Source organism: Ostrea edulis, chromosome 1 (assembly GCF_947568905.1).
Source record: "Ostrea edulis chromosome 1, xbOstEdul1.1, whole genome shotgun sequence".
Lineage (NCBI taxonomy): Eukaryota > Metazoa > Mollusca > Bivalvia > Ostreida > Ostreidae > Ostrea > Ostrea edulis.
The window spans coordinates 82,799,183-82,811,693 of record NC_079164.1 but is presented as its reverse complement, the minus strand read 5'-3'; the positions used below and the strand labels follow the sequence as shown (position 1 = coordinate 82,811,693).

The 12,511-nt window shown below is 35.2% G+C and overlaps 1 protein-coding gene across 1 annotated transcript in view; it reads right to left on the bottom strand.

Annotated features, from left to right (window-relative positions):
- LOC125678295 (uncharacterized) overlaps window positions 1-10,667 on the bottom strand; it is a 35,909-nt gene extending 25,242 nt beyond the window's left edge. Inside the window, exons 1-4 of the mRNA XM_048916644.2 lie at window positions 10,553-10,667; window positions 4,986-5,174; window positions 4,731-4,859; window positions 2,619-2,682 (exon numbers count right to left, since the gene is read on the bottom strand). Coding sequence (XP_048772601.2) covers window positions 2,619-2,682; window positions 4,731-4,859; window positions 4,986-5,174; window positions 10,553-10,643 — 473 coding nt within the window. The 5' untranslated portion in view covers window positions 10,644-10,667. The remainder of the gene's footprint in view (window positions 1-2,618; window positions 2,683-4,730; window positions 4,860-4,985; window positions 5,175-10,552) is intronic.
- Window positions 10,668-12,511: the final 1,844 nt, after the last annotated feature.

Genomic DNA, 12,511 nt, shown 5'->3' with positions numbered 1-12,511 from the left:
GCCCCAACCCAACCCCAAAGAATCACAACATAACTCTTTTTACCACTTGATTGCTTGCAATGTATGGTGTCCGAATAACCGACCTGCACTCTGCAGTATAGTCACTATTTAATTTTCCGTACCAGTAGACAAATCAGTAATTTTCAAGGAATTAATGACTACCTTATTAAGATCATCAGATAATTCATCTATTGTTCACTAGGATATTCCTAAGCAATTAGCACTGTTTAGAGTGCCACAACTTCGTAATTGAGATAGTGGGTTTTTTGCCTCTTTTACGCTAGTACATTATGTGTATTCGGTTGTACAAACAGCAATCTTTATCTTTCATCAATATCAACCCTCGCGATTCAAATCAGTTTGGGATGTAAAACTTATACGGTACCAATTCTGATGCACCAGATGCGATTTTCGAAAAATAATGTCTCTTCGGTGATGCTCAAGTCGAAATTTTGGAAATTCGAAATGACAATAAACCTGTAGGAGCTAAAAGGAAAACTAGAGTGCCAAAAACCTGGAGTCAAATTCGTTCAAGGATAAGAGCTATGTATGGGCAAGATAATCCTTAATTTTGAAACGCAATTTTAAAAACAAATCTTCATCCCCTTTAAGCATGCATGGAGCTTTGCGGTTTAGAAAGCGCAAACGGCAAATGTTTGTAGTGTTTCATTTTGTGACCAGTCAACATGGGATGCTTACTCTTCCTTGGCACATTGATCCACCACTGGTACTTCGATGTGTCCCTATTTGTCTTCTTCTCAACTCTGTAGTCTTTATAGGATTTAAGAGATTCACAATTTATTTTTACCGGCTTGATCATAAGTAAACGTGTCATAGAAGCAGAATAATCCGATGTTGTTTTTGGCATGGGGCTAAGTTAAAACATTGTTGTGACGTCAGTTCTTTGTCTTGACAGTACTTTATTTTTCATACTGTACTCAACATAGTCCAGTATTATTAAGAGCAGGCCAATATTATGAGAAATACTGGACTGACAGTAAAAACCAGGAACAGAGACCACTCTTCGTTGTGTGAGAAAGCATTTATTATTTATCAAATACAATATTCAAGGCGTGAAATATTCCAGTAAAATATACGAAATGAGTGTTCCATGTATAATCGGATTTTACCGTATATGAAATCGTTTAAGCACCACAGTTATAAATCCATGTCACAATCATTCATTTAGACACATGCACATTAAAGTCGCAAATTCACTGTTACATCCTTGGCAGTGATGTATATTTTTTTTCCCGATCCAAAGGAAAAACTTTCATTGAGCTTCACTTTCTTCGGCTCCGGCGGGGACCTTGTGGACGGTTTCTGAATCAAATCACTTACACTCTGTAATTGTTCCTCGGGGTTCCTCTCTAAGTTCCTCGTCAACACCCGCAGCATATAGGCGTGTAGCGGCAGTAGCCCGAACAGTGATTTGTAAAAAAAAAAAAAAAAAAAAAAAAAAGCCACAACATCCTGCCTCTCTATACATTTTGGCCACAATCTGTAGCAGTTGATGTACCCCGAGTGGGACGTCGTCGTACCATACATTCCCCGTTAGGAGCGATTTTTGGTCTTAGATATAATGCATTGCATTTTCCACTGCTGGGGCTACAAACGATTAAAAAGAAATTTGTATACAACAAAAATGAAACAAACAAAATAAACAATGTGAAAATAAAATGTTAATATATTTAGGAGAATTAGTAGAAATAATGAATAATCTTACCGCAATCCAATGTACTTTTCAATCATCTTCAAGACACCCGGACAAAATGCTAAAATAGGGCTGTGGTTCCTGTATTTATATCAGTTATAGGCCTACGTGTCAATATCATATTATTAGGGTTCCTAGAAAGGATCGTGAGAAATCAATGTTTTGTTTTTATCTAAACGATTCTTTCCAAACACCCTTTACGTACCCTCATTCACCCAAAAAAGAAAATCTGTTTTGTTGAGTACAGTCTTCAGACAATAGAAGCGTTCGAATCGCTTTCCATGAAGAAGAAAACCCTGTTTTGAGGAGTATCGTATTATGACAATTGAAATGATGAGCTAACAGGTTTTTTTGCGAATTAAAGACAAGAGTTGACCTTGTGTGCCATTAAAGTTGATGAATTCCTAATATATTAAATACTAAAAACAAATAAGAAACAAAAGGTGTAAATATATTTGTCTATACCAATATATATTTGTACGTGGGTTTTTTTGCGCTTAAATGCATTTGTTTTTAGATCGAACAATGTTTTAAGTAAGATACAAGACTCCAATGGTCTATCGTGTCAGATACAGGACTGATCACTCGCCGCTAAGCGGCTCGTGCCAGTCCCGTATCTGACATAATAGACCATTGGAGTATTGTATCCCTTACTGACATGGGGTGCGAGTTGGTAATAAGATCTGCAATTTCAAATATGTCCGTGTAGGGTAGAGATGGGGTTGTAATTTTAGGGCCATGAGGTCCAGGGAATAGTTTGAAAAGGACCAAGTTGACAAAAAGGGGAACGATTTGACAATGGCGAGTTTCAATAGGACGACTTGTCTGTAATTCTTTTCAAAGTCATATTACTTATGCTATCATTGTTCGATGCCTCTGTGTGTACAGAATTACATAAACTTACCCATCAGTGTGTGTAAAGTCATAATTTTTAGTAACAGCAATCAAATGTCTAGGATGCTTAGAGACTGAAATGAAATAAGAAAGAGTGGCATTACATTGGGTCAAATGCTGTCTGACGTGTTTCATACCGATTGTTAAGCCGTTCTTGGCACACTGATTTGACTGCGGATAACTCCGTTTACCTGATCAGGATATGGGGCTCACGGTGGGTGTGACCGGTCAACAGGGGATGCTTACTCCTCCTAGGCACCTGATCCCACCTCTGGTGTGTCCAGGGGTCCGTGTTTGCCCAACTATCTATTTTGTATTGCTTGTAGGAGTAATGAGATTGATCACTGTTCGTTATCTTCACCTTGCATTCTATAAATTAAACACAATCTCATCCACATGCCCTAAAACGTGCTAATACACCTCCATACATATAGCATCCTGTTTCATTTTTGCAAGTCATTCGTTATTTCAATAAAACCGTTCATCGATCTGTGCATACCGTCCAACGTTCCATGTAAATCGTTTCGTGTAAGAATATTGACGTACAAGAGCATGCCAACCTATAGAAACATGGTCTGTGTATGACTTGTACATTCTATGAAAAAAAATTAAAATCACATTAGAGGTCGGTTGGAATACCGGGTAATTGAAATTTATCAAGTTTCGGACTCTTGCAGGTTTCAAAATCGGCTGGGGCAATAGAGACATAAGAAATGAAGAATTTATATTTCTTTTCTCAATTATAAATGCGTAGTATGCTAATAATTACTTTTAGATAATTCAGACAATTGCAACGATGTTAAAACTTGCTAGAAAATGTTTCAAACATATTAATCTGCCTGATACTGCTCCGAGAAATTGAATTACGATTGAAAATTTATAAATTTTTTCTACGTATTGAGTACAGTTGTAATTTTAGACCTCGAAATACTATGAAACGGATTTGGGTGTTACCCAATAGACAAAATCACCGGACTGGCATATGCATCGGTGACGTGTAATGATCATATGCACTGGCTTACATCGGATTTTGCCGTTAAGGGGTTTGAATTACTTTTAGTAATTAGTTACGTCATTAATATTTATTATGTCCTCCTACATATGTAGGCACCTGATCCCACCTCTGGTGTGTCCAGGGGTCCGTGTTCGCCCAACTCTCTATTTTGTATTGCTTATAGGAGTTATGAGATTGATCACTGTTCGTTATCTTCACCTTTCATTCATCTTATTTATTTTCGAGTTGTTCCTTTTTTGTATTGTTCCTTCTTATCAATTGTTAAAAGTTTTTGTCCATTGGCTAGTATGATGCCTATGCATAAATGTAACAACCACACATCCTTACCCCCTCACCCCAATATTGTCTCATACTTGCCTGACAAGAATTGTACGCATTATAAACAAATACTCCGAAATTACCATTACAAAAGCAAACAAAGAGAGAGGTCAACAAGTATTGACAACAAAACACAATTTAGGTCCAGCGGACCGCCCAGAAATTCGACAAGCTGCAGTGGCAAGAAGTATTCAACAAGCCGCATCTTTCTTTTCTTGAACCATTCTAGACGTAACCAATATGGACATATTTACCGTATTTATTCATCAAAGTGTCTTGCAGAAAGTCATATTCTCCACTTCCAATATCCAAGTAAACAGGTTAAATATAATTTTAAACACGTTGTTCGATAAAATAACTGTTTCATGAAAGGCGAAGATAATGAACAGTGATCAATCTCTTAACTCGTATAAGCAATACAAAATAGATAGTTGGGCAAACATGGACCCCTGGACACACCAGGGGTGGGATCAAGTGTCTAGGAAGAGTAAGAATCCCCTGTACAAATCATCTAAATTAAAGTAAAATCAGTCCATTGTCAAAATTAATTTCTAAAACTGGCAACCGAAACTTTTTTCAACTATACGTCAGTGATGATACAATGTGTACTAGACTTTTGGTGCTAAACGAGAGTAGCATAGACCTTATGTTTTAGAGATATATCGATGTACATGTAGGTGAAACATTCCCCAAATGATTTTAAGACAACTATTGATTATATCTAATTTATTGAGTAAGTATCATCTAGCAGTTTGGATGATTTTAAAGCACTAAAAACATCACACTTACAGATTATATCCATGGACATCCCTGAAAGTCTGAACACCGGCTCAACTATATCCCTGAAATCCTTCCTGCCAGCGCGATCACCTCCATTAGGGTTGATCATCACCACCACTCTTTTGGGACGCTTTGTTTCTGCAAATGTCGTTCCATATTCATTACAAACAGGCTTTCAGAACTGACTATAACACATATATTACTTATAGACACAAATGTTTTATCAAAACAAAATCTTAAATGTTTCAGAATAAGCAATTGTACCTTTCGCTATCTTCTCTGATAAATCGTATTGGAAACGTTTTCTTTGGTCCCCAGACACAACCCTCGATTGCTTCACTAATGCGTTGGAAGATCCATGTTCGATTAGCCACACCCGCGTCACTTCCGTTCTCCAAAACCATCCCGTGATTTCCTCTTCACATCCTATGACATCATCGAATCGGTAACTGACTGAAAATAAAACAAGGTTGGATGATAGCCCCTATTAACCACACCCGAGTCCATCTATTCTCTAAAACCGCCCTGTAGTGACCTGTTCACATCCTAAATGACACCATCGAACTGGTTAGACTAACATCACCTACATCAAGTTTTGACGGTTGACATATTTAAGTAAATGCATCTTATGTAACCGGTATATTTCATTTTTCTTTGATTTGATATAATTTATACAATGCATAGGAAGTACATTGTACATGTAGTTGAAGGCACTATAGTAATTCACCATCCCCCAAACCATTGCCTACCAAAATGCATATTTTTCATTGATGTACCTGTATTGTTTACTTGAATTTGATTAAAAAAAAGATTGAAAAATCAAGTCAAGTGGTATACAAGATTGAAATACTTTATATTTCAATAAATATGAAATGTCTGTAACGCGCAATCTATAGAGAGTGAGGTCTAAACACATAAGTAGATAAAAAATAATCCACCGCAGTTGTAAGGATTCATGACGTCTTAAAGGACATATCACATGGATCCAAATTATACAAAATTATGCATTTTGTCTTTAGTATGCTTATAGTAATTAGTTCACCGAAATATTGCGATAATTAACCACAATAAAGATTTAAATCTAGGCCCCGATTTAAAAAAGTCTCGTTAATTAGTTAGGTACTCACGTGGTACAATGATGCACCTGCGTCCTTCTTCGATCAACTGCTTGTGAAAGTAGTATTATATTTTTTTCTAAAAACTCAGCTTTTAGGGGCCTAATTCATTCACCATGGACAACATTTAAATCGATGTTAACAAATTTCCTTTATAGTATAGCCACCAGTACATACAAATAGCGATGTAAATACCTAAATATAGCGAGGAAAGCGAGAGTGAAATCGGCAATATTGTGAGTAAATAATGGATCGCTGTCTACACACTATTTGGTAATGTTATTCCTTTATACATTTGTAATTGGCATTGTCTTGCTAAAATAAACAGTGCAATTATTCTTTCGTTTCGGATTAGACAAATTATGATACCTTACATTGTTAACAACTAGGCCTACTAGCTGTCGTGGATGTATATCGAGACCAAAAAAGCACAAATCAATAAAAATAATCAAATTCAACGTAGAAATAACAATACTTAATTTTGATAACGCAATCTTATTATCATTTTTGAATTTTCATCTTCACTTCGTTAGGGAGGAGGAGCGCAGTGAAATACTGACAAACTTGATGTTACCAGTTCATTAAGAAATGATTTTATAATTCAATTTAAAGTTAGGAAATACAGTATTTCATGATTTGTAATTAATCAAATGTTGTTGAATATATTCAACATATGGTTTATTATAGGAATTCAATTCTTTTACATCATTATTACTGGATTCTTAAATGCTTTAAGTGTAGATTTGTACAATGTATGTTTTGCTAATCTGAACTACAAGTAATGGTCCTGGTGATATCCTAATTTTGCTGACTGAGATTTACAGTGTTTGGTTGTTTTACATGTATGTCCCTTTGATAATTTCGCTCATATCTAAACCTCACCCGCTGTATACATGGGTGAAATTCTACAAATCTCAAATTTATATATGACGCACAAGAAAGTAACAGAAAGGATTCTTTATCTTGCCAATGTAACTCGCGACTCAGGACATCTCATCCAAATGACATGCAACTCAATTTTAGAAGAAGAACGTTTGTGACTACCTATTATAGCGTCTTTAAAAGAGGTGACGCGACGATGTTTCTAGTGGGCCTTATTCTAACAATCCCCCGGTCCTGTAATGCTACCGGAATCAGGTCAATGCTGTCAAATTAATCACGTTTTCCAGGTCCATTTTGTCCAATTTCGTTCTCCAAACATGTTTTCCTGTATTAGAATATCAATTTATGTTTTTGTCTATGAAAAAATTACGAAACTCAGCATTGTCTGAATGCTAGTAAATCCTGATCTGAACACTCATAAATGCTAATATAATTCGTAAATATGTTTTGCTGGTTCAAAGTACCCTTTACATCATATTTCCCGTTTTCTTGTATAAAGAATTATATCACCAACATTGTTTAAATCAATTCAAAAGGGAACACTTACTTTTCAGCTTGAAAAACTTTGATCAATTTGACTTAATGCAGGATGTAATGTTGCTATTTTTACATGTTTTGCATAATTATTCACATTTTGAACAGAAAGAAGTTCGATTTGATTGTATCATTTTTGGAAGAGTAAACAGAAAGGTCCGGATGATCGAGACTAACAAATAAGTACGCAGTATTCAATGGTAGAGAAACCTGAGTAAAAGAACTCTTCAATTTGTCCTAATGTATCGCATAGCGTTTTCCAGAAAATTCTATTCTTTTCCATTTTAAAAATTTATCATAGATAGATAGATGGATGGATGGATGGATGGATGGATACATGCATGCATGGATGGATGGATGCATGCATGCATGCATGGATGCATGCATGCATGCATGGATGGATATACACCTCATCCCATCCCTGGTATATCCAGGGGGCAATGTTTTCCCAACTCTCTATTTTGTATTGCTTATACATCCATGAGTTATCAGATTGATCACTGTTCGTTATCTTCAGCTTTAATGTATATATGTATGTATGTATGTATGTATGTTTGTTTGTTTGTTTGTTTGTATATATGTATGTATGTACATGTATGTATGTATGTATGCCTGTCTGTATGTCTGTATGTATGTATGGGTATGTATGTATGTATGGGTATGTATGTATATATGCATACATACATGTCTGTCTGTATGCCTGTATGTATGTATGTATGCCTGATTGCCTGTCTGTCTGTCTGTCTGTCTGTATGTATGTATATATGTCTGTATGTATGTCTATGTATGTATGGATATATGTATTTATGTATGTGTACATGTATGTATGGATGAATTGATGGATGGATATATGAGAATGTATGGGTATGTATTTGTGCATGTATGTATTATCTGTACATTTGTTGTTATCATTGAACTTTCCTAGTTCTTACAGTGAAACAAGGACAAGGTTTTGAGTTTACTTAGAAGTGGGACATCTAGATTAAAATGTCTGCAACATGTTTCAGGGTTCATGTACATATATGACGTGAAGACATACCTTCTTTCAGCGCGTTTCTACAACGTTACCTTGGATTACGAAATACATCTATTTTAGATTACTGTATTATCTCTATCGCGTTTTGACTGCAATATTTCCCGAGAAAGAATTCAATTCTAGCAGGTTCGCTGATAAGGCATTTTAATTGACCCATTTTTCATATATCACCATTTGAAGTTTATACAAAGTAATGTCTGTCATATAAAATGATACAGTTGATAGAAATAAAAAACAATGCATCAAGAAAGCATGATGTAATACCGCAATGTGGAGACATTAAGGGCCATATAGACTACCTGTACTTCTAATATTGGATGTGTAGTGTGTAAGATAAAGTATTGATATTGAATATTTCATTTGCTTACTAAATTTAATCCTATTTTCAATTAATATCATTGAATACTACTTGTAATTATATAGTGATACTGTACCTTTTCTGTTCCTCAGTCTACATGTACATGTACTATTTAGACATTTCCACTCATTTATTTAGTTTTGTTCTCTATATCTTATATTTAAGTTGATTACCCATTTCCTATTTCAAAATTGAAAATTATTTAAAAGATATATATCAAAATCTGGAAGTATTTTGTCCAAGATATATATATTGACAAAATTCGTATCAAAATGTCAAGCACAACTTCCAAAAATAAAGTCGTTTCTACAAAAAAAAAAGTAGAACACATCACTTCAAAGGGACTGAATTACGATTTTCTCTGAAACAATTACTTTCGATAATCAAAATCTACTGTTTAATTCGTTTAAAAGGTATTGCAAAATATAAAGAAGTTTATACATTATGATAGAAGCTCGTTGTTGAGAGTTTATGGTCTGTATTGTAAACAAAGATTAGAATATGTTGTTTACAAAGTTTTTTAATGTATGATTACTAATCTAATCATATGATATATACATGTAAAACTTATACGGTACCAATTTTGATGCACCAGATGCGCATTTCGACAAATAATGTCTCTTCAGTGATGCTCAACCGAAATGTTTGAAATCCGAAATAAATATGAAGTTTTAGATCTAAATATAACCAAAATGTCAGTATCCTGTAGCTGAAATGTGCCATTTTGAAAGTTTTAAAAATGTGTGTCTGTGCAAAATTGGGATGCTTTGAGTTGCAAAATTAACAGCTCACTAGTTTGTAAACAGAAAAAATACTCGAGTCTTGTTTACATAACACAGAGTCGAGGCTAAATTACTGTTCTTATCCTTACGTTAAGAAGGTCTAAATTTGGGTCGTCAGCTTTATATGCGTTATAGTTTGATAGTTTTACAACTCATAACTCCTTTATACAATGCAAAAGAGAGAGTTGTGCAAACATGGACCACGTCAACAACAAATCCCTCAAGACAATACCCCATATCTTAGGAATTCATGAATTGCAGATCTAGAACATTTTCCGGTCTGTTTTCCCGCCATTTCTTGAATACATTAACCGACCATTTAGCATTTTACTTCAGGGCGGATTGTGTTTGGTCTAGAACCAGCTTATTCAGATCTTCCTTTGTCTTAAATCGCTGTTTTTCGTCAGTTTCATGTACATTTCTCTACGGTTTCACAATGGACAATTCAATATCTAAAGCGCCACATGTAACCTTGTCATTAGGATCGAAAGATAAATGCCATTGGCACTTTTCATTCTCTATGGTTTTGCACATTTGAGAAAGTATTAAATCACCTATACAAAATTCATAATTCGCATCAAGAAAGTATATATCCCTCATGCTACCTTCCTCTACAGTCATTTCTCTACATAGGCTTTTGTCCAAATGATACTAACTTAAACAATTCGAATTCGAGCTAAATACATTGATTATCAGTCCGTCACCTCGTCCTTTCAATATCTGCCCTTGTTATGAATTCATATAACTTAGCATTTTAAAAATGTTGATTGGTTATATACAGATACAAAATTTTGCAATAAGCAGTGCTATGTCACAATTCATTTAGAATACTAATTCCTTATTACATGTATGATACACGGTTGCTCTCCCCTTTCGTCACGTCCTGTATCTTGCAATAATAGGCACATAAATGATAATAAATAAGTATGACTAAATAATACACGTATTCGCTTTCTTTCATTTCTGAATGCAAATACATTTCCTTCATATGCTGTATTGTGACAGTTGACTTGCACGAAGAAAGACAGTACGTCTTTGACAAATTTATTTCGTGCTTTGGTGGAATGACTAAAACAGCAAAAATCGGTATTCAATTAAAAAAAAACGGTATAACATGTACTTACTATCTACATTGCCATTTGATTCAAACCTCAAATTTTCTTTGTTGATGGTCACTTTGGTTTCTTCACCATCCACAACCAAATTATACAACATCTTTAAGCACCTACTTTGTATGACTAAATCAGGTTAGGATAAACACTAACCGTATATGAACTCAATGTCCTTATCAATATGCATTGAGTGTAGTCCTCTTTATCTTTATTTGCGGAATATCGTCGTGAATTCATGAATAAAAAGCAACATATCTTTCTACCCTGATTATGTCATACACTTTGCAACCGCAAAAGAAAATTAAAACATTACCACGAACGGAATCAAACCATGCTCTAGATTAAATCACATAGATTTACATATAACATGGTTTCTATGTATGATCACAATGCAACAAATAGGGGTATCACAATTAGAAAGAACCATCTGCTGTTAATAACGAATTTGTCAATTAAATAGAACGTACGTAACGTTTTATCAAATTAGCGGTAGTAAAGAGTTGGAGGACTATGGTTCTATTTCTCCATGTAGCTCTGTCTGCATAGTGTCCTCTTTGAAACTTTTACTAAAGAAATAATCTGCACATGAGAGGAAATTTCACTGCATGTTTCTATATAAGCAAATTCGATATAATCCTACATGTACAATAAAGTACAGAATGCGGAATCAATTACCAGTCTAGTATGTGGGGTAGAAACCTCAAATAAATATTTTTATTGCATTTTGTATGCATAAATTATATATAAATACTTATACCAAAGCAAATATTATTTTCATTGGCGGTAACAGAAACGGGGTATGCGTACTAGAGTTATTTGAAGAGAATATCATCCCATTGCAAGGGTATATCTGCGTAGTTCATAGTTCTCAACCTCTAGCATGTGAATATTGGTCATTGTCCTCATTTGGGAAAGGTGAATATAACGAAATGATAAATTAAAGGTGAACACAACAAACAGTAATCAATGCCATAACTCCTATAAGCAATACAAAATAGATAGTTAGTCAAACACGGACACGTAGACACAACAGAGGTGGGACCAGGTGCCTAGGAGGAGTGGGCATCTACTGTCGAACGGTCACAACTGCCGTGAGCCCTATATTCCGATCAAGCAAACGGAGCCATCCACAGCAAAAATCAGTGTGCCAAGAACGGTCTAACAATCGGTATGAAACACGTCAGACAGCACTCAACCCAACGACTGACCGCGCCGACAAACCAGACCACCACAACGACCACAGAATCCGCGAAACATTGACCCCAACCTAGACTGTCGAAATATCAGCACCATCAGCCCGCCTGCCAGTAGCTTGCTCCGATCTAAAAACTGACCACACGTAGAACAAGCCCTTGCACATCGAATCAGCCGATATATAAACACCACATGCAGGCGACAATGGAAGGCTGCTACATAAACATGTGAAGCAGACGACGGAGAAGCCGAAACCACGTACCATACCATCTCATAATCTCATACAATGTAGCTCTTATTAAGATTACAGAATTGATATTATGGCAGTCATAGACCCCCTGACATATCAAAGGTGGAAGCAAAATATCTGGTCTTAACCCGTAACCATGTTTTCAACATATTTACCATAAAATGAGTGTTTATATTTGTAAGAACATCGAACATTAATGTCTGGATTGCTAATTATTCTACTGTAAAGAATCATTGTAAGTTACATTTGAATACTTACATTTCGTTAAGACTTTTGGTGCAGTTAAATATTCAAAGCAAGACACGGATTGATTATGTTCTACAAGAAAATTCTACAAAAACGTTTTTCCTCCATTAACTTTGCTTTTACGATGTGATGACGATGTCAAAAATAATCCTGTAACTTACAAAACTTTCATGCTGAAGCATATTTTCCTGATTTTTGCGTTTTATACGCCTGTCTTTAGATGTCTGTACGTCCTTCCATTCGTTCGGATTTTTCTGTTTCTAATTTCATTTCACTGTCAC